At 33.4% G+C, this 23,961-nt stretch overlaps 1 protein-coding gene across 1 annotated transcript in view; it reads right to left on the minus strand.

The window, feature by feature from the left end:
* LOC140449409 (uncharacterized) overlaps positions 1 to 23,961 on the minus strand; it is a 60,673-nt gene that overhangs the window by 20,400 nt on the left and 16,312 nt on the right. Inside the window, exons 5-13 of the mRNA XM_072542569.1 lie at positions 19,800 to 20,011; positions 19,588 to 19,732; positions 19,321 to 19,532; positions 17,120 to 17,413; positions 11,331 to 11,508; positions 8,231 to 8,347; positions 4,125 to 4,381; positions 3,792 to 3,990; positions 2,100 to 2,450 (exon numbers count right to left, since the gene is read on the minus strand). Of these exons, the coding sequence (XP_072398670.1) occupies positions 2,100 to 2,450; positions 3,792 to 3,990; positions 4,125 to 4,381; positions 8,231 to 8,347; positions 11,331 to 11,508; positions 17,120 to 17,413; positions 19,321 to 19,532; positions 19,588 to 19,732; positions 19,800 to 20,011 (1,965 nt within the window). The remainder of the gene's footprint in view (positions 1 to 2,099; positions 2,451 to 3,791; positions 3,991 to 4,124; positions 4,382 to 8,230; positions 8,348 to 11,330; positions 11,509 to 17,119; positions 17,414 to 19,320; positions 19,533 to 19,587; positions 19,733 to 19,799; positions 20,012 to 23,961) is intronic.

The raw sequence follows: 23,961 nt of genomic DNA on the forward strand, positions 1-23,961 counted from the left end.
ATAAAAACACGGATCATATCCCAATCGGCAAAGGAGTTCGACAGGGTGATACCTTATCGCCTAAATTGTTTACCGCAGTACTAGAATATGCTTGTAAAACACTTAACTGGAAAGAGAAAGGCCTGAACATAGTTTTGTTCTTGAACAACCTCAAGGAAATATGTACAATGCTACATGAACTTCAGTTAGTGTGTGCCAGTGTGGTCTAACTTCGGCCTAAAGTTAGACAAAAAAAGTAGAGGAAGACCCCCCTACTCGTTGGACTGACGATGTCAAGAAAATGTCAAGAAATTGGATGAAAAGTGCTCAAGATAGAGCACAATGGACACAAATGAGGGAGGCCTATGTCCAGCAGTGGACGCAAAGGGTTGGATGATGAGACATTATATGGATATGAAGACTGCTTAGCAACCATAAAGCACAGTATTCTAGTGAATTCTGCCCTCCAGATCAACCCAACAAGTTTCAGCAAGACATTATTTCCTGTGCCCAACTTTGCTACTAAATTTGGCAAGTTTTTATTATACGAACGCCTACCGTTCAAAGTCATAGCTAAATATCTTGGATTAGGATTTCTTAAAAGTAAATTCAATGTGCACTTTGCATCAGAAGATGCAATATAGAAGGATACAAACGGTGCTAATGTAATACTCTGAAGGAGACCATTATTTAAGTGTTTAAATTAGATGAGTTTCTTAAAAGTGTTTGAAAAGAGCACATTATTTACAAATCCGGTTAATTTTTCGCAATCAATGACTTTTCAGCACTTATATATTAGTCCTCTCGCTATAGTGAAATTGTTGTATATTACCATCAAATCTATAAAGCCAGCGCTATTTAACTATTTGTCGAATCCTCACTCTATGTAGGTAATTAGATCTAGTACTTTATCGTCACAGATACGGTTTGGTATGGTATTTCTTCAAGCACTAACTTATTCGTCATTATCACCATTCAGTCCTTTGTTTTCACAGTCCATTCATTTTTCTAATAATCTAGATACTGAGTTATTTTTTATCAGCTGTTAGTAGTTCATTTAATGTGAGTTTAGTGGTCACCTCCAACTCCGTTTGTCAATTCTTGATATCCATTAACATAACTTCCTTAAGCCTGGTGATATGTCCTGTCTATTTCCATTTTTCCTCAGAGAGATACCCTTAATATTTTCCTTACCATCCGTCTTTTTCCTAGTCGAGTAAAGAAAAACTATTGGGGATATAGTTAGAAGAAACAGATTTAGACATACCAGCAATCACAGAAACTAAAAAAAGGACAAGGAAAAAACAGAGAAACGACATATAATTTTATATAGCAAACAAAAAGAAATTTAAAACAAAGAACGAAAATTGTTAAAAGAGTTTGTCCTTGCCGTACAGAAAAATAAATGGAAGGAGAATTAGGTTCGAATAGGTAAGAGGCGGAAGAAAACAAACAAATAACATTAAACATAAAGTAGCCAAGAGATCTTTTAAGTACCTACTAATAGCTAACAAGAAGAAATATATAAAAAAGAAGAACATGATTAAGAACAGATAATAATCATTAAGGAACTAAAGAAGCAATCAAAAAAGAGAATATTTTTTCAATCAGTATATTGAACGTTGGATTGGAAGGGATTAGATTCGTCTATTTCTTGGCCACCCAGAGGTGCAGATCTTAACCCAATTGACTCTTGCTTCTGGGGTTTAAAAATTACATTTAAAAATCCAAATGGATTAAAAGTTCGGAACTTTTTCGGACTAGTCTGTCCATCTTCAGCGAACTTTTGTAATAGGTACTTCCGTAAATAACTGCAAAAACCAAACAAGGGTTGGGTTTACATTGATGAAACCATACTTGAAAGTATTAAATTATACGGCAATATGCCGATGAAATAGGATTACTAACCGAGAACATAGTCCTATAAAAAATTATTTTTTTCCGACATCCTGAAATGCTAGAAGTAATAGTTATGGTTATATATAACATAGCTTGTAAGGAAGAACAATTTTTAAAAAGAATGACAGAAAAGATTACAAAAATTTGTTAGTTTTTCATTAGTGCTATAAGCATTGTATAAATAATGCATGTATCTTAAATAGCTTGGAATAAAATCTTACCTACAGATGTTATTTTTACAGATCCCCCCGCGGTAAAGTTAGCATCTCTTTTACCCCGGAAATGACCGTCCAGCCAATCTTTCATTTCTTTCTCCGATTCTAAATCCCAAAGAGTAAGAGAAGCGTTTTTCTTCGCTTCTTCCATTTCCTTTTTAATAATCTTCTGTATCTCCTCTTTTTCTTTGATTTTGTCGATGTGCTCGTTGACATCTCTTTGCTCGAATCTGGATTTTCTTAGTCTCATCTCTTCGTTTTTAATATAAGTGTCTTTAAGTATTTCTGTGGGGATGTAGTCAATGTCGTGAAGAAGCCTGTTTCGAGATCGTTTCATGTTAGTATATTCGTAGATGCCTGTAAACAAAAGAAATTAAAATTTAGATAAAACTTATTTCTATCAACTATAGACTACTTCAGGATTTGTTAACCAGAAATATCTAAAAGATTAAAAACAACAATAAGTAAGTGCTAGAAATGATATTTTAGTCAGTTTAAGTTCTGTTTTAAAACAAAAGAAGTCAAAATATAATTGAAAACTCGATAAAACTATATTACTCTATAAATAATAGCTTTATAAATCAATAAAAGAGAAATCTCAAAGATAACGAAAATCTATGTATAGACACAATCAAAAAAGATCAATTTACCACTTAAAAATCAATCACGTACGGATGCGAGATATGGACATTCTTACAGTGGCAGAAAACCGCAGTTCAGGCCATAGAAATAAATTTTCCAAAAAGAGTTCACGATGCGACAAACAGAGACAACCAAAGACCAACCACAAAATCATGGAATGAGGCTCAATGAAGAACAATGGCAAGTATAACAAGGACTGGAAAAATGTGTGCACAGTGAAAATTAGGTAAAAATATTACCCATACGCCTGTAAAGTAAAATGGGATTTGATCCGAGCTTTCGACTTCTTTTCTAAGATCTTCATCAGAGCTTTAGGGGTCTAAGTCTACTGGGCCCCCGGATTACTTTACCTGCATACTGTTCACTGCACTACTACTTCTTAGTATAAGGAAATGTACGTTGGATATTCACAAGACGGAGATGTTATTGGGCAAGATCATCTCTTGTCCGATCTGTCAACAACATTTCAAATCAACAACATAGAGTTTATGAAATTACTTGTGCCGACTGCTGCAGATTTTACATAAGCCAAACCACTCCAAGAATTCAAAGCAGAATCTATGAACATTTCATTTTCGTTTGCAATTCCGATTCAATTTCAGCTATAGGCCAATATCTTGCCCATACAGGTGACAAAATTGATTTTGAAACTTTAAAAACTATCCGCCAACCATTTCTATAAACCAAGAACTATGCGAGAAGCCGTAGAGATCGAAAGACACCCGAATTGTCTCAATAAAACAGATTATGGTACCCTATTGCCTTCAATATGGAGACCACTTTGAAGACATGGAGGCCTCTGTAATTTCCGATTAAGACTTCGGAAGAGAGGAAGTCGAAGGATTGGTATAATCAAATTCGACGTGATTCAACCCGGAAACCATTTGATAAAATTTTGTTTATTGTAGAAGCTCCTGTTTATCTCATAAAACGATCTTTCCAAAAGCAATGTCTAGAAACAGAGTTACAGTATTTAAATAGAAATTATTGTACTAAATTACTGGATATTAAACTTTTAAAACTAAAAAATTTTGTAAAGCTTTTTCATTCACTCACCGTTATTCCTGTCTGAGAGATTTTTCTTTTTGGAAGAGGACATTTCCATCTTGGACGAATTAATTTTCTTCTCTTTGCTTCGCGGATCTCGGTTACTAGATTTAACGATGTTGGCGGAATGTTTAAGATTGTAGGGAATCGTATCGTCCAACGAAGGATAATAGTTGGTGTCGTAGTCGGCCTCTAGCAATGGTGCGTCCTACAAACGTGTTTTTTTTTAAATTAAATAGCATCAACAGTAGGAGGTTTTGTAAATTAAAGAAATACTTCCTTGCACTTTTAACCTGATAAAAAAATATATAAATGTAAACGAAATATTGTACAATTACTTACTCTATCATCACCGAAATTATCAAGTTCATCATTTGCAGCTGACATATAACTTTGCAATATCGGATTCCGATCTTTTTGTCTGAAATTTGATGAACCATATTTCCTGATTCCTATCGGCACTGTATCTACTTTGTAGTTTTCGTCTACTTCAGATTGTCCAGGAGTCTCAATGTGGATTTTTGGATGCGATTTATAATGTTCTTTTAATTGTTTCAAAACAGATATATTGTTGTTAAATTCTTGTGTGATTCTTTCGGCTAGAAAAGAATAAGATAGTTAGAGCTGAGGGAATATATTCTCCTTGCAAATTACTAAACTTTGACATTGCTCAATGTGTTAATAGCTAAAAGTTATTATATTCAAGAATGTTTATAGTTCAACAATTTTCCGATCTTACAGAAGAGAATTTCAAAAGTTGGAAATTTCAAGTTAGGACCTTATTAACTGAAACGAAAGTATTATTAGCAATTGAAAGTTTACACAAAACAAAGAGAAACATTTTTACCGATGATGATGCAAAAGCAAAGTCGATTATATAGTTCAGTGTGTTACAGATAAGCATATTTGGACATTATAAAAGATGCCAATACCGCTACAGAAATGCTGAAAGCACTTAAAAACGTTTTGGGGAGAAAAAGTATACTCACCAAGCTTACATTAAAAAAGAAGCTGTTGGCTTTAAAATGTAAAACAAATCAAAAACTGGAAGATCATTTTATGAATTTTAATATAATTATAAGTGAACTAGAAAGTGTAGGTAGTAATATAGATGAATCGGACAAATATGTCATCTCCGAACTCTTTGTTTGCGCCGCAAACAATTATCTTAGACTTTTTGTACAACCGGCAACAGTGTGCGTGTCTTCAGCGAGGAGTGCGCGCACCGAGCAGACGACATGGAGAGCAAGACTAGACATCAACCAGAAAAGCCGTTGGCAGTTCGGTAAAAAACCATAAATTCGTGCAAGAATAAGTTTTTATTTACAAAAAACGATAATGTTTTTAGTTTACACAGCGTTAAAATAAAGCCAGTGTACAGTCCACCGTAGTTTCAATTTTTGCCTAGTTATAATAATAAAACGACAATAGACAATAAAATAAAAACTCTTAATGAAGATTATTGCAGCATTTCAAATCGCCTTGTATATATTAAAACAGCGAAGAATATTTTCAATGTATTTCTATTTCCTATCATATATGTTAAAACACCGAAATAATATTATTTAAATCCTTTTTGCGTCGCCGAGATTAATAAAAAACACATTTTAAAGTTTTTTTATATAAGACAGATGGTATTTCTTTGATCGAGGGCCGCTTTAGGATATTTTGCGCGTTAAATAAACAGAAATTTCTCCGTTTACATTTGGGTTATACCGAGTTGAGTGAAAGATTCTTAAAGATTATGAGATCACTCTCGGTGATGCCGCTGTTAAAAGCGTTTAGTTTCATTGGAGTCCGTAACCGTTTTTTTCAAATTCGTAATATTTTTTCGTTTTTCGTCTTTTGTCATAAGAAAATGTGTTATAAAGTAGGAGTGTGAAGTTTTATGTAAAGTTAAAATGAGGTTGATTTAAGATCTTGACGAGAAAAGAGCACGGGTGTGTTATATTCAAAAGGCCGGCAGATTTTGTTTGTGGAACAAAGGCAATGTGGCAAATTTTGCTGAATTATATGTGTTGTATTGTATGTATGGAAGATTTGTAAGGTATTACAACAATATAAGGGGTCCAAATGTTTTCGAGAAGTTTTGAAAAGCCAAGCTTTGAATATTGTAGCTAATTAACCCAAAGCTCGATGATCCAGTGCCCAGCTTCCATAGTCTATTTGTTGTCACTGGTCATTCCAGACCATTTTGCAGCTTCTGGGACGCATTTGTTTGTTTTGCAGTGTTTTTGAGTCCAGTTCCAACCCCAAAACGTTTAAAGGAGATATAATATTCAGTGCTTTCGGGTACTCTTTTTTTGTTCAAAATTTTTAAAGTAAAAATAGACATTATTCATCAATAATTGCTTTCATGATAAGTTAAAAAAGAATTTTTAAATAAATAAAATTATAAATGTTTAAGGGATTGGCTAACTGTCATGTTAATTATTCTTATAAAGTTGTAAAATTTAATCTTGACACTTGACAGTTAAATAGTGAGAACTATTTGTTGGAACCGCTACAAAATGTCGCCCAAATAGAGTCCCCAACGTCTAGAGTTTGTTGTAAACCGATAGTACCATTGTAAGTTGTTTTTGTACTTTGTTATTATTATTTGCATTTGTAACTGATTATGGTGAAATAATAATGAATATATTATGTTTCTCCCTAAACTAAGAGTAGTATTATTTCCTTTAAAAAGATTCTAACCCTTTTAATGTATTTTTTAGGAAAGAAAAGTCTATCTTTCCGTCCAGCAGGAAGATTCTTGTAAGCGGAGTCCGATTGAAATAGCTTAGGTACCTTCTTGTGTTATGTTGTCCAGGAAATCCATGAAAGTACCTTTTTGATTCACTTTTTGTGGTTACCCCTTTCCAGTCCAAATTTTTTTATTATATCCCTATCTCGAACCCAGTAATTTCTGTCCCCAATTTTCAACCCCCTATAAGTAATACCCTATGTGGTAGGCAATATAGCCGCTACAGTATGAATAAATATTTACTGCAATAGAAAAATTAAATACTGAGATAACTATGGATTTGGTTAAATCTAGATTATTAGACGAATCGCTGAAGAAATTTGATAAAAACAAACCACCTAATATGCGCAAGAAGGCAGCTTTCAAAGTAAGTGATATTAAAGGCTTCAAATGTGGTAAAATGGACCATAAAGCATTTGGGTGTAGAAGCAGAATATCAAATGTAAATAACCAGAGTAGAGAAAGTAGTAATTCCGGAAGACGTGTAGTTTAGATGACAAATTAATGAAAAGAAGTGACTCTGATATTGATGGTTATATAGAATAATTAGGTTTTATTTTAATGAGCAAATTTTTGTTTTAGGTGCAAATTTTTTTTATCTACTTAATCTGTCCCCAGCTATCTTAAATGGAAAACTTAATTCAGAAATATATATCTATCCCACACAATTGATTTATAATTGATTATATTTGCTCTGAAAATAATTTGGCAGATTTATTGACAAAGCCGTTATCAAAAGAAAAAAAATTTCATCTAAGGTCCATGTCAAGCGTTTCTTAACTACTGTAAAATTATTGGAAAAATATTTTTTGTGGTAAGATTCTTTGATTTAAGAAATTTTTCCTTTTATGTAATGTAGCAAAATTCAAAACGAGAAGAAGTATTAAATATAGGTTGGTAGTTAGTGCAGGTTGGCTATAGTGTCATTATGAGTTATGTCAATGTCATGTTTGTAAGAGATATAATGACAATGCAGATAAAACTGTAGCATTTTTATTTTATTAAAAGAATTTATCCATCAATAATAACATTATTTAAGTTATTTCTAAACTAAAAATTCAAAAAAGTTAGTCAGCTGAATGTTTAATTGGAAATTTTTCACATTTGGGCCCAGTGAAGATAGCGTCAAATGGGTTTGACAAAATGAAATTTTGGTGTTTGGCAGAGTTGAAATTTACATTAAAAATGAAACATACGCAATCAAAAGCAATAAGAAATTTAAAAACTAATACTTAACAATTACCAAACAAAGAATTTGAAAATAGTTTTAAAGCAGTTTTTAAAAGTAAATAGTCAAATATCAGTATAAATAATAAAGTTAAAAAGACATCTATTGCGATCTGGCAACTGGTGGTTTGAGGGTTCTGACTCTATTGCCAAAACTATCCGCTAAAAAATTTTCTAATAATTAATTGCAATTAATATCAAACGAAACAAATATTAATTTATTAATGTTTTATGTAAGGTATAAAATTGCAGAATCCATAAAATAATATAATACAAATATATATTTTAAAAGCTTTATCTCTTTGTATTTGAACCATATAACATATACATTATATGGACATGGCAACACTGCCAATGCGATATTTTGCTCTGTGAAATTAAATTGACTGCTAACTTGAGGCTATCTTTACTGGGATCAAATGTGAAAACCGTCCGTTTAATTATCTAAGGCATTGATTGAAATAACCGAACCACTTACCGGAATTGTATATTACAAATCCTGGAGGTTGATGAAACTGGCTTAGTGCGTTTAACTTCACGCTCATCGTGTTATTTCCTTTAACAAGACAATCTCCAGAAAGTCCGCTAGATGCACCTAAATAAAAAGAAAAATGGTATTTTCAGCAGAAAAAAATTGATGGAAGAATCTTTCGCTTCTTTCATTTATTTTTCAAACTTATCTATTGTCCGTTATTTTTCTTCACATCTTTTTCTTCTAACAAGAGTTTTTTCTAGAGAAATATTAACTTTATTTAGTATTCAGAGAGAGTTATATGATGAGTTGATAGTGATTTGAAAAGTTTCGTTTTTGTGATATAATTGTATGAAAAATATGTCTAAAAACCAGCTACAATTAATAAAATAAGCAAATAGATTAAATATTATAAAATATACAGGGTGTTTCAAAAAAATGATAACATCATCTCTAGGATAGGCGAAAAACCGAAAAATAATATGATATATTATAATATAGTAGAATAATTTGCTTATTTAAAAATTTTTGTAACCCATCCGTTTTCAAGATAAAAATATTTTCGAAGATTCGAAGATGATATATTCGTTTTCGAAGAAAAAAAATATTACACATTTTTTATGATTTTGTCGAAACTACTGGCAACATTGTAATGAAATTTTATACGAATATGTTTTGGAAGTTGATCCACCCCATTTTAATTAGTAATTCTATTCTTAAAAAAATTATGTTGAATAATACTTTGTACGAACCTTGTAATTAGCGCCCTCTATATAAAAAAAAACTATGGGATGTATCAACTTCCAAAACATATTCGTATAAGATTTCATGGCAACGTTGCCAGTAGTTTCAGTAAAATCGTAAAAAATGTGTAACATGTACAGCTGCTTCCTAAAAAAAAAAAAACTAATACGACTCTTAGTAAGATTTGATGATTTTGAGCAGTGTATTTCCTTGGTTTGATATTATATTATATTTATTATGACAGACAAATAATAAAATAAACAAACAAACAACAATCAATTGATTACATATGTTTGTTCGTAAATTTATTGTAATAGTTAGTAAGCTCTAAATTTTGATATTATTTTGAATTCCTGCATTTTATAAAGAGTATATATAAATGATAGTTTTTCCATAAAAAAGGGTTATTGTTATTATTTTTATTACTATTAAGGAATAAAACACACGACTTAACTCAACAATACATGAAAGAAAGGATTGTAACCAAATTAAAAGAAACTCTCAAAAGAAAGCGAGGTTCTGGAAGACCAAAACTATACTAAATTTAGGTATGTAAAAATAAAATTAATATTTTGTAATATCTCCATCAGCATTGATAACAGCTTTTAGTCTTCGGTCCATCTGCTATGAAATTTTCTTCTTCAGAGAGCTCTTACCAAACCTGTTATACCGTGCCACAGCTCTTCAACATTTTGAGGTATAAAATTACGTCGATACAAGCGTTTTATAATAACCCCCCACGGTTGGGTTTAAATCTGGACTGTAGCTGGGCCATCGTAAGGTTTCGATGTTGTTGTTCTGGAGCCACTGGTTTATTATATTTGCAGTATAAACAAGACAATTATCTTGGAGGATAAAATAATTTTCTGGATACAACTGTTCTACACTGGGAAACGTGATGTTTTCTAGAATATTCAGATAAATCTGCCCAACAAACCTGCCATCAAGACGCCACACATATACAGGATTATGTGTTGATATCTACCAACATATAGAGGATTAAATCTATTATTATCTGGTGTATACACCCCAAGTTTGCCCTTTTTAGAGATTAAAAAATTTTGTCAACTGTAGATAAATCTTGATTTTGTAGCTGATGATTTAAAGCAAATATAAGTCTTGATTGCTTCTGTTGTGGTGTAAGAGTTTGTTTTTTGCTGCAGTTCGGTACCTAAGATGCGATGCTTTAATTCTGAGCCAAGTTGTTGTCTTTCTTCCCGGAAACTGTGACATAATTCTTGCAGTTTTCGCATCTTCAAAAGTATTCTCTTCTAATTTCTCCAAAAGCGTACGATCTTCATGAGCGGGAGATATTTTTGATCTTCCAGAACCTTACTTTCTTTCGAGAGTTTCTTGTTCTCTCCATCGTTTATTAGTATATTAGTATAAAAAACGCTACGGCAGATAGTGACCAATCATCTTCTAATTTCGTTACAATTCTTGCTTTTAGTTTTTTCCTCGTATGTGGAGTCATTTTTTGAGGTTGAATAGAACAAGTTATCTGACAAATTTTAAGATTTGACAGTGACATTATGTAAATAATAAGTATTTATCCTTTAAAAAAAGAATGCCTAAATTAAGACGCAATAGTATATATGTTTATATTATGCCAATTCATAAATATTTAAAGCCTAATTAATACATTTTCTGATTCCACAAGAGTAGACACAGCAAATATTCTTATCTAATTCAATTATCAGTAGTAATATCCCTAGGACATTGATAACAGACGAGATAATTTCATGACAATCGAAAGCTCGTTCCTTGGTAACAGCACGAAGCCGAAGGCCGAGTGCTGTTACCAAGCAACGAGCTTGAGAAATTTGTCATGAAATTATGAGGCATTCATCAATGTCCGAGGGATATTCGGCGGATAATTTTTCGAAAAAAAAAATCATAACGAAACATTTATTTATTAAAAGTACAGTTAGTGAAAGTACAATTATTAAAATTTAAGTTAACATTAGATTCGTTGCTGTTCTCTACTATAGAAGATCTATTACCACGCATAATATTTATAATCTTGTTGTGGTGTTCTTGATCGAGATTCAAGTATGGTTTTATAGAATTCTGATTTCCATGACCAGTAATTTTTAGCAATTGTTGTTCTTCTACACCACTTTTTGCTAATTTATACTTTGAACATTCTCATTGCCGAAACGTGACATTTTGAAATTTATTTGGATGAAGTTGTCGAAACTCGATCGTGTTGTCATAGGGATTGAAAATTGCACTGAATGCAATTATCAGTCTAATGTTGACATGATTGGGTGAAATTGTTCCACATGACACAAAATGACGAAATTTGAATGGTTGTTAGAACAGTCGAAAAATTATCAGGGAGAGAAAGTTTATATTTTACCTTTAATACCGTCCAGCTTTTTGAATGTCTCCAAATTTGTGCATTCGGAAGTCCAAAATAAAAACATATCGAATCCAAATGATTGTAAACTTACGGTTAAACCACTATTTTGTGTAATTACAGCCCCAGTTAGAGGTTTATAAAGAGATTGTCCAGTTTTACCATCGATTATAAAAGTCTAAAACAAAAATATCGAAAAAAAATTTGTGTTAATATGTTACAATTATAATTGCGTGGAAATTTTGGCGCATATTGTATAAAAGATACTCGCCGGACCACCTGTAGGTTTTGCTTCACAAATGGCGCCCAATGTAAACGTCAATAACGATATTCTGCTCTTTATTTATTTCATTTTTTCCAACTTTGAGATTTTTACTTTTACTAATAGTTACTTTTATGTTTAGAGGAAGCACATGTGGAAGCGACCACTACCTAGTAAAGCCTAAAATAATGCCCATACGATTAGCCAAGAAAAAATAACACAACGAGGAACAAGAGCAAAAAACAATAGGAACCAAATACAACTTGATAGTGTTGAGCACCAGTACAATTACATAAAACGATATCTCAAAAGTGCAGCAGAAGAAGCCCTGGATAAATATGAAAAAACCGAACGAAGGAAGCCATATTGGTGGGATAAAGAAATTGAAGAAAAAATAAAGATTAATCGAGATAAATACCACAAATACTTAAATATAAATACTGATCAAAGTAAAAACGAATATCGAACAGCCGAAAGAAACGTACGAGGTGCGGTAACTAAGAAGAAAAACGAAAGCTGGGAAAGAAACTGCTCCAGAATAAACACTTACTTAAGGGGTAGCAGAAGCACCGAAAGCTGGAAAATACTTCGATGACTTCGACAAGATAAGACTAAAGACATCATCTCACTGATCAGCCTAGATGAATAGGACGAATACTTCGCAAATCTACTGGCAGCAGAAAGGGCAGAATATTTGCACATACCTCAAACACAATCAGAGGTGCAAGTACATACAATAGCTTCCCCAATTAGGATTGACGACAAAGAAGTAGGATGAGTATGCCAAGCATTAAAGAATAGAAAATCACCAAGCCCTGGTAATATCCCACCTGAGCTACTCAAGTACGGTACAAGCAAATTATATAAGCATTCACCAAGGGATTCACTATCAGCAAAGGACTCAAACAAGAATACGGCATGTCTCCTACTTTGTTTAAGATCTACTCTGAGCAAGCGATGAAGACGTGGAAAAGAAAATGCAGAAACCTGGGAATTCCTCTAAACAACGTAATATTGTACACATTGAATTTTGCAGACGACCAGATAGGAATAGCCCAAGATTATAAAGACCTTGAATATAAGAAAACTGAATACATGTGTATTGGGGGAATTCAACAAAATCTAATCTTGTAAGAAATACAGCGACAAATAAATCACTGTCAAAAATACAAATATTTAGGCATGCAAATAACCAACTATAGCAAATTAGACGAAGAAATTAAACATAGAAAAACCAGGAAAGACAAGCCATTAGGCAATTAAACAGTGTACTGTGGGACAAAGCATTGTTACATATGAAAGTGAGGTATGGCCACTGAAAAAAAAACTTAAAATCATTAGAAGCAACAGAAATGGACTTCTGGGGAAGAGCGGCTAAAAAATTAAGATTAGACAGAGTTAGAAACGAAAGAATACGAGAAATGATGGGTGTCAAGCACAATATAACAGAGGACATCAGAATAAATCAACTAAGATGGTATGGACACGTCCAAAGAATTAATGAACACAGAATACCAAAGAAAGTATTAAACTGGACACCACATGGAAGAAGAAGGCAAGGTAGACCGAGATTAAGTTATGAGAGAAGGAAACTATAAAGACTTAAGAGAGAGGGAAGTTGAAGAAAACCTTTGGAACGAGCGAGATAAATGGAAACTGGAAATCAGAAGACGGCGTAGAACGTTATAAACTGATTGATTGATTAACTAATAGTTTTAAAGCAGTTTCTAATATATGAATGAAAATAATATTAAATAAAACTACCAAATATACCATTTGCCTTTTTTTAGGGCTAAGTTCTTTATATAAATGATGTTAACAATGTTTACGAGTTTTTTCAATTGTCCAGTATATTTTTTACTTTACACTTTTGACAAATGATGAACGACAATACACGGACGGATTTGGCTCTAATTATATTTGGTTCTAAACAGTGCTAAGGTACAAGTCGATCGGTAGGTGGATCCAATGCTTACTGACATTGGCGCCTGGCCTATCTGGCATGTTTGGTACAGATTGCGCATACTCTAGTACCAAATGGTATCTACATAAAAAAAATAAATCCATTTTGTTATTTTGATTTAGAAACAGATTTTAAAATCAGTGTGAATTTGGCTTAAAATTCTGAGCTATAGCAAACGAAGCAATTGTAGATATTTAGAAACGCTTTCGAATAGAATAATTGAATGGAATAAAGGATCATTGTATTTATAAAGTCGTCAAGAAGCAAGCAAAAAAACTCTACAAACATCGTAACCTTAAAGTGTCTTGACAACTGACGCTAGATGCGAGGACTGTACCCTTGGGTATGTGGCTGATACATTACAGAAAGTTTCTGAAATTAAGAGGACCATTGGAAAATGTTGAGAGATTTAGGATTTAAATTCAAAAAAGAAAATAATAGGTTACTTTTATGTGAAAGGAGTAGTGTGGTTCACAGAAGAATTAAATTTTTGAGAAAAGATACTAGACTTAAATCTAAAAATGGAACATTTGTATACTTAGATGAAACATGGATATTTACAAAGGGTGGAATTAAAAGAATTTGACAAGACGACAGCATAAAATCAATAAAACACAGATATCGAATACAAAAGACACATCATTCTTTATGCAGGAGAGAAAGAAGGCTTTATAGAAAACGCAGATTTGATTTTTTCTTCACAATCAAAATCTGCTGATTACCATGAAAACATGAATGCAGATATGTTTGTTAAATGGCTTGAGGAGAACTAGTCTGAGTGAACCATCATTTATAGTTTTAGATAATGCACCTTACCATTCGGAAATTTTGGAGAAACAACCAAAACAGTCGTCGAATGTACCGAGCATAAAAAATTCGTTAGTTAAAAATAATATCAATTTCCGGAATATGCCTTCAAATCAAAGTTACTGGAAATTTCGAAACGCAATGAAAAACCAACAGTTTATATAGTTGACAAAATTGTATCAAGTTATGGACATCAAGTACTACGGTTACCGCCGTATCACTGCCAGTTTAATACCATAGAACACATCTGGGGTATATACAGTGTGGCGCACCGAAAACGAAACAGAGGCATTTACTGGCAGATGATTCCTTTTTTGAAAAAACGCTCGGACCCGTCGATTTTGTTTTCGAAGGGGACACAAAATTGGCATAAAATCACTTTAACATTTGCAGCCCCTTAAGCGGGGGTGGCATCATCCCTAAAATCTGAAATGAAAAGGGGGGTCGAATGATCCATTATTTGAAAGGTCTTTCAACTCCCTTTATAATGATGTAAAATTCATGTATTCAATTCAGTAGTTTTGGAGATTTATTGATTTAAAGTTTAAAGTAGACTTTAATAGGTACATCAAAGTAGTTTGTACTTCTTTCAGAAGAAGTTTGAGTAAAAGCATTTTCTTGATAAGTAAATGCTTTTATTTACTACGCCCATGGTTTATTAATAATAAAAATAGCAATTGAAGTGTCCTTTGTGACAAAAAAAGTTGTTTCTTGAAGAAAGATAAGTAGAGAATGCCACGTACTTATTTTAAATAGGAAATAGTACATTAGTTTGCAATTGATTTGACCAATCTTTGTTGTTAAAATATAATTTATTGCTTTATACATAAATTAACCATGGTATATTCCACGGCAGAAAGGGTTGAAATTATTGAAATATTTTTAGGAAATAATCAGTGCGCTAATAGAACAGCACAAATTTTTAATGAGCGACATGAGAACAATAATGTGCATCGAAAATATGTTCTAGAACTTGTAGCTAAATTTCGGGAAACTGGATCAGTCGCCAATAAAAAACGTAATATTGAAAATCCTATAAGGAACGAAGCAACAGAAGTGGGGGTTTTAGAGCAAGATATTGTAGATCCTACATTAAGTACCCGCAAATTGCAAACTTCGTGTGGTGTTAGTCGACGTACTATCCAACGGATTCTAAAGGCCCATAATTTCCATCCGTATAAAATTCACCTTGTACAAGAACTTAATGAAGACGATTTTGATAAGCGATTAGAATTTTGTGAAGTTATGAGTGAACGAATACAAACGATGAACAATTTTTATTTAACATTTGCTTTTTCGACGAATGTTCCTTTTTTTTAAATGGCGAAGTAAATCGTCATAATTGTCGATATTGGTCGGACTCTAATCCCAGAATTTACAATGAGGTATACACACACAGCAGCCACAAAAATTAAATGTTTGGGCTGGCATTTTTGGCGATCATTTGGTTGGTCCTTTTTTCTTATCTGGAAATTTGACTGGTGAAATGTATTTGGAATTACTGCAAAATGCCATAGATCCTGCTCTAACAGATATAATTGAAAATCAGAATGATGGTCGATACGTTGAGAATATGTTGATGTTCCAACAGGATGGTGCCCCACCACATTACGCATTAAGAGTTCGGCATTATTTAGATCAGACCTTTCCAGGTCAATGGATTGGTAGAAGAGGTGCCGTTGAATGGCCCCCAAGATCGCCAGATTTATCACCTTTGGATTTATTTGTGTGGGGTTACTTAAGAAGCAAAATCTATGCTACTCAGCCAACATCCTTAGAAGATTTACGACAAAGAATTGTGAATGGGTGCCATCAAATTACTCCTCAAATATTGCAAAATGTCCGGCAACGTTTTCAGCAAAATCTTTATTATTGCATGGAAAGTAATGGTGGTCATTTTCAACATTTACTCGGCTGACAGGTCAGTTCATTCTTTATTTTTTAACAACTTTGCTGCTATGTATTGATATCCTCTTACAATGATGTATTTAAACTTTAAATCAAAAAAATCTCCAAAACTACTGAATTGAAGTACATAAATTTTACATCATTGTAAAGAGAGTTGAAAGACCTTTTAAATGATGGATCATTCGACCCCCCTTTCCATTTAAGATTTTAGGGATGGTGCCACCCCCGCTTAGGGGGCTGCAAATGTTAATGTGATTTTATGCCAATTTTGTTTCCCCCTCGATAACAAAATCGACGGGTCCAAGCGTTTTTTTTTTAAGGAATCATCTGCCAGTAAATGCATCTGTTTCGTTTTCGGTGCGCCACCCTGTATAAAACGTATTATGATAATCACATTTGATGCAGTGGATACAGTGAAGATGCAGTTAGTTAAATGTGGCAAGAAGCTCTTAAAACTGCAACTAAAGAAATATGGGTCAAAACTCTAGCGGTAGTGAATTTAGTGACGATGATGATGATTTATAAATTTAAATAATCAGTAAGTACACTATTATAATGTTAGTTGCAAAATAATTGTACAGCAGGTTAAACATTATATTTATACATTCAATATTACCCAAATAAACAATAATACATATTTAAAATTCCAGGTGATTTTTTGCTCCTTATTTTATACAAATTAACTCTAACTGATAAGACAGGCAAAAATATTCTAAATAAAGTAAGTAATTAAAAAGATTATGGAGAACTCCAGTGCAGTTTACCGTGCCTTTTACTACAACTAAAGGTTTTCTGCGAATTAATGGTGTAAGTTGATTAAATGTGCCGTATAAATATAACACACCTTACCTGCGTGTAATTATAATTAAGAACATCATCATATCTCTGATAAATAATGAGGAAGTCCGTTATATTGTCAAAGTTGAAGTAGGCTGGTGTGGGAATTATGTTAGTTTCTGCAACGGGACCAGGCACTGTAAAGTTCCAAATTTGCTTAAAAAGTTTGCCGTCTATAGCTACCAAAGTCGAGTTGTACATCGCTGTGATGATATCTGGGATAGCGTCGCCGGTGATATCCACTATGACAGCTTGGGTAAAAATTCCTTTGAATTTGTCTTCGTAAATATTTATCGTGGAGTTTGCCTGAAAGATGTTTCATTCTAATTTTTAGTTAATATTGCTTTATTATTATTATTACGAAAAAGCTAGCGTTGACATTTAACAAATTAAAAAAAGTGAGTGGGGAACATTTATTAAAAGGAAGTTCTGCATAAAAATAGATCTCTTTTACCATCAATCTTACTTTTCATAATTGGGAAATTCTTAAGAATCAATATAACAAAGACGAAGGTAATGATTGTTCAACTACCAGTTTCCAGAGTTCTTGAAGTACTAAGTTCTTCAGAAAGGAATTTTTGCAAAGACCTATCCTCTTTTACCATCAAGCTTACTTGGTATAATATAGTCATGCTTAAGAATTAAGATAACGAAGACAAAGTGACTACATTGTTGACTTCTTTTAGTTCTTGGAATTTTTTCAGCATTAAGTTCTTCAGAAAGAAAGTTCTACGGATAACTAGACCCCCCTTACCATCAATCTTACTGGGCATAACAAGCTGATGCTTTGAAATTATGATAAAGAAGACAAAGGTAGTTATTGTAGCTTTCTTTAAATTCATGGAGTTTTTGCAGTATTAATTTCTTTAAAAAAAGAAGTTCTGCGAAGACCTGATCTATTTTTTTATCAATCTTACTCTAAATAATATGATAACGTAAGCTTAAGAATTAAAATAACGAAGATAAAAGTAGTAATTGTGAACTTTTTGTAGTTTTCTGAGAAAACCTGGACCTCTTTTACCATGAATATTACTCTGAAGAATAAGTTTTTGCTTTAGAATTAAGATAACGAAGACAAAGATTACTAGATTTTGGATTTCTTCAGTTCCTGGAGTACTTCCAATATTAAGTTCTTCAGCAAAAAAGTTCTGTAAAGAACTGGACCGCTTTATCTTTACTGTATATAATAAGCTGAGGCTGTAAAATTAGGATAACAAAAACTAACGTAGTGATTGTGAACTTTTTTCAGTTCCTGGAGTTCTTCCAATATTGAATTATTTAGCAAGGAATTTCTGAAGAGACATAAACCTCTTTTACCATCAATTTTACTCTCCATAATAAAGTAATATTTATGAATTAAGATGACGAAGACAAAGATTACTAGATTGTAAACTTCTTTCAGTTCCTGGAGTTCTTTTAATGCTAAATTATTTAGAAAGAAAGTTCTGCGAAGAACTGGACCATCGCTGACCATCAGTCTTACCATGCATGCAATAAGCTGGCGCTTTAAAGTAAAGATAACACAGACAAAGTTAGTGATTGTGAACTTCTTTCAGATCCTAGAGTATATCATCATGAAAATATTTAAAAAATCGGTTGCCTGTAAAGTCGGTTTTACGGGCGAAGATTTTACGTGACAACGTCTTTTTCTCGGTAGAATATTTATTGATATGAATATTATTAAATTGCACAATAGGAACAAGGAATTGAATGAAAATAAGAATTGCACAAATTTTAACTATAGAAATATATTTTGTTTACTAAAACATTGTACATGTAAACTTAAACTTAACTAATTTCCAACGCGCCTAATTCTCTAGTGCTGCGCGCACAGCGGACCGATCATGTTTGAGTGGGAGAGAGACGCAAGGCATTCGCCGGTCCGGCGGGCCTCTCTCTCGTTCGGTGACTCATCGTAACAGACGTGAGCGGGCGTTACACTTTTTCATGAGTGACTCCGAGCCACAACCTAATTTAAGACGTTGTCACGTCAAAATTGCATAAAATCTGCAAAAACAAAAGATCCGGGGCATCTCTTCCTTCCATCCAAAAGGTTCTGCTGAATAGATTGAAGTTATACCTAAAAATTGCGTAAAGAGAAAGTCCTAAAAGGATAAGACATCCAGAGGTCAAAAGATAACATCACGAGAAAAAATCCAGAAGAACTTAACAACAAAATAAACAACAATAAATATATAATTATTTGTACTCACCAGAACTCCCGTAGCAATTTGATCCAACCGCGTTAACGTTAAGTTTCCTCCAGATGTTGGAGACCCTGTACCGAATATAATAAAACTAGTATTTTTATCCTGTGTCAGTAGTTGGGGCATGAAAAATGTCTTGGCATCTCCTGGAGTTCGGATACTACTTAACTGTTCTCCTGTTTTGCCCGAAATAAGAACCAAATGACCGTCTTGTTCAACTACAAGAATTAACTTTTACTTTTACAACTGAACCCTAGAGATAATTATACCTACCACTTATTGTTGAATGTGAGGCTACGACGTCCGGAATGGAATCGTTATTTTGATCCGGAATAAATGAAGCTAAGTATACATTTAGTCTTCCTGTGTTGAGTTGCCATATCACGCTCCCATTTTTTGAATTAATGATAGCGATGGTCTAAAATATATGTTATCAAATAAAAAAATAAGATTTTTGTAATGTAAAAACACAAATAAAAACTTACCCCTTCCATTCCCACCACCAAACAATCATTCTGCTGATCTCCGTTAATATCGACGGTGCAGTGAAGCGAAAAAATGGTGTCGTTAAACCAATGTCTCCATAGTATACTCCCATTTAGTCCATTTAAAGCTATAACTCCTCCTTCGCAAGGAGATGGTACTCCCATGAATATGGGACAAAAAATATTTGAAGGTACAACGTTGTAGTTGTCGCCTGTGAAAAAAGGGGTAGATATTACAACGGAAGATATTGAATGTAGCTTGATTTTCACTTCGAATGTGCCGCTAGTAAATAGGCAAAAAACTAGGTGTGAAATACTTTATTTTGAATTAACACAATTGAGGAGGTGTCAATCAAAATCAATCATGTCCATAAAAATCAAAAAATAAGTTAGCAGCTGTTTCATAATATAAAGAGTGAATCCTATTCTATGGTGTTTTCGGTTTCGGTTAAAAAAAATCATGTCCTGTTTAAAATGAATACACAATATTAGGTTCCCAAATCAAATGAAATCATGTCCACAGTTGGTTTCAATCATACCACCACATGTCCATTCAGCTAATAGGAGTGCTCCGATTTGGTCACGTGATTTGACCATGTCAACACATTGTCTGTGTTTTCCGTCTAGGTTATGTCGATAGCGAGTATTGAGTTGTGGTTTAATTTTAATATTATTATAGTAGTTTTTATTAAATAAAATTGAAATTTTCCATGGATGAAGAAAACTTAGTGAGAGTGGGCGATGCCAATGAAGGATCTCGTAAAAATAAAAAGACTGTGGATAAAAAAACTAGAGCCAAGCTTAAGCGATACAGTACTCCAGTGGGATGTCGTGTGTTTGTTCCATGTAAACACATGAACAAAGGTATGAAATGTGCATTAGTTACGCCTATAGATGCTATTTTTGTTCGAAATATCCTCTACAAAATACCTGACAAAAACACGCAAGATAACACCATTGCCAGTTAGATAAATCAACGTAACATAAAGCGGCGAAGGCCTAGGCCTACCTCTGAAAAATCAAAGGCTAAAATTTTTAGTGTACAATATTCTATACTTCCATCAACCGGGTAAGTTATACCTGTGTGTAGGAAACTTTTCATGCATATTACCATGGTGAAGGGAACAAGATTGACTAATATTTCTAAAAAGGTGAAAGAGGGAAAGGCTGTTAAGGATCAGAGGGGTGGCGATAGGAAGAGTAACAAATCTGCTGCGAACAAGGAATCAGTCCGCCTTTTTTTGAGAAATTTAAGAGGAAAAGAAAGCCACTATAATCGAAAAAAATCGAAAAGGATTTATCTTGGTGCAGACTTAAACATTAAGAAGTTGTGGCTAATATACAATGATTCTGTACTTGATAATCTTAAAGTTAAGAAATCTATGTTTAGGAGAGTTTTCAATGAATTAAATATCGGATTTTCATCACCAGCTTCTGACGTTTGCAGTACATGCAATAAAATAGATCTTCAGCTGAAAATTGAGAAGGCTAAAGCTGTGAAAGACTTGGTAGTGGTCAACCAATTTATGATGGAGAAAAGAATACACAGATTAAGAGCTAATGCTTTTTATGGGCTCTTAAAGAAAAACAAAGAAAATGAGGTTACTTTCTGTTTTGATCTCCAGCAAATTCAAGAACTTCCCAAAACTCCTATTCAAGACGCGTTCTACAAAAGACAATTAAGTTTTTACTCTTTTTGCATTGTAGCATCAAACGCACAAAACCCCATATTTTACGTATGGACTGAAGAACTTGCAGGAAGGGGTGCGACCGAAGTTTCATCTGCACTTATAAATTTCTTGAACTCCGCTAATTTTTCAAATGTAACAAGACTGAATCTGTTCTGTGATGGGTGTGCCGGTCAAAACAAAAACAATGCCGTTGTTCACACATTAGTGTATTACTTAGGATCAGTGCAAAATGCTTTAGAGGAGATTGTTCTAACATACCCTGTTCGCGGGCATAGCTTCCTCCCCGCTGATCGGGTGTTCGGAAGGGTTGAAAAGTTACTCAGGAAGCAGCCTACCATTGCAACAAAGGAAGAGTACTACAATGTATATAGTTCTGTTGGAGAAGTACGGAAACTTGGAGAGGATTGGGGATTGATTGATGCTAAAAGTTTGGCTACACGATTTAAAAACATTGAAATGATATCTGAAAAGAAGAGGATTTTTGTGAGGAAAGAGAAAGCTGTCAACCGCAATGGACAAGAACTTACTGTTATCAAAATGAAATCGGCACAGAATTTTAGGTTTGAAAGTGATTTTAAAACCTACAACAAGCCTCAAAAAAAAAAGGCTGGCATTCTGCAAGGTCGTTCTCAACTCCTGTAGAGTCACTTCCACTGAGCAATATAGTGAAAGCAGCTAAGAAGAAGGACGTGGAGACGTTACTTGTGAAAATGTATGGTGATGACTGACAGAAACATGACTTTTTATCTTGGTATAAGACCATAATAGTGGAAGTCCAGGACGACGAAATTGATGCTGACGAAGTGGACGAATCCTGTGATTGTCTAAAACCTGACATTAGACTACAAATTTAAACATTTATATTTTGTGGAAAGTGTCGTTGGTATATGTTAGCCATTTTTCAAGATATTTTTTGTAACAATACAATAGATATTTTAAGTAGTCTAAGAGTTTTTTTATCAACCCCTTCTATCAACGTCCATGAAGTCCAATCAAATAAGAACATGTCCTTTTTTTTAAAATGTATTTACAGGTTTATTTATACCTTCAGATTTGAAATATTTACTAAGAGTCAGTTAATTTCAATAAATAAAACGATTTCCCTAAAACTTCTTAAGGTGGACATGATTGATTTTGATTGACACCTCCTCAATTAACTATAAATACATGAATACATGACGGTTGGCGTCCGTCCCGCTAATGTATATATTATTATGTTTCGCCTCGCACTTCGCTGGATCACCGATCTCGTTCTCGTATGTTGTGTGCATCGCCTGGAGATTATTTTCGTGACTCTCTTAGTCCTTCATACAGATTGAACGAATTTAAAACGGAACATACGAAATCAATGTATTTCGGCTCAACTCCGCTCTAGGTGGTTGGCCAACAAAAGGTTGTCAAATAATTATATTATAAAAATCCAATACTTCAGCGGGCTGCTGGATTCTGAATTCTTTCAAGAACAAGTCAACACTCCACCCAAATAGGTTGCCTAGAATCACTGAAAAAACTAGACTACACAAGCAGTTATTATGCTGTCAAACCACTTATCGCTTCCTTATAGTCCAAGAGATAGAGACGAAATTTTGAACTGATCAGTAATATGACATTTCTCTATTGGAATATATTCATTGTAACTGGGTTAAGACTTTGCCTTACAGGCGGACGCCCCTCGTGGTACAGGGGGTGGCTATACAGGGATGAAGTTGTCATTTTTTTCGGAAAAATTAACGATCGATAATATGGCTGAAAATTTGCCCAGAGGTATATTTAAGAAAAAAATGTGATTTGTAAAGTAAATATGACTTTAGTTTGAAAAAAAAAACATTATCATAATATCATTTTAAAACTACAAAATATTCTATAAAAGATTCAGACGATGACGTAGAGTTTTATCAAATGTTTTAGAAAAGTTTTTAATTTTTTTTTCTTATCGGAAAAATCGTTTGAAAATTTTTGGAAAAAAATCATGGTATAACTGACAGAAAATCGAAAGGATTCTACAAATTAGATTTTACCTCAAAAAATTACGAAAATTTTCATTTACGGAAATTTTTTTGGAAAATTTTGAGGAAAACTCTACTTGACGCTTTTCAGAATAGTAACAGAAGTGAGCATACAAATTTTCAAATCAATCGATATAAAAATATCATAATAAAATCAGTTTGAAAATTGTTACCGAGACCTAAAATGCGCAGGCAAGTGGTACATTTGATCCCGTTTTATGGCTCCCTGTAACAACCCAGCTGTCCGCTCTTTTCGATTTAGAGTTTTTAGGGGCTAAATAATGAGCCATGAAAATGGCGGACATATTACTTATCGTTAATTTTTCCCCAAAAAATTGCAATTTCACCCCTGTCCGCCACCCCTTATGTATCCACTCTCGCGTCCGCCCTTTGGGATTTCGTCTAGATATACCAAGATCTTACTCTGGGCAAATTTTCAGCCATATTATCGTTCGTTAATTTTTC

This window comes from Diabrotica undecimpunctata, chromosome 9, assembly GCF_040954645.1.
Source record: "Diabrotica undecimpunctata isolate CICGRU chromosome 9, icDiaUnde3, whole genome shotgun sequence".
In the NCBI taxonomy this organism is placed as follows: Eukaryota; Metazoa; Arthropoda; class Insecta; order Coleoptera; family Chrysomelidae; genus Diabrotica; species Diabrotica undecimpunctata.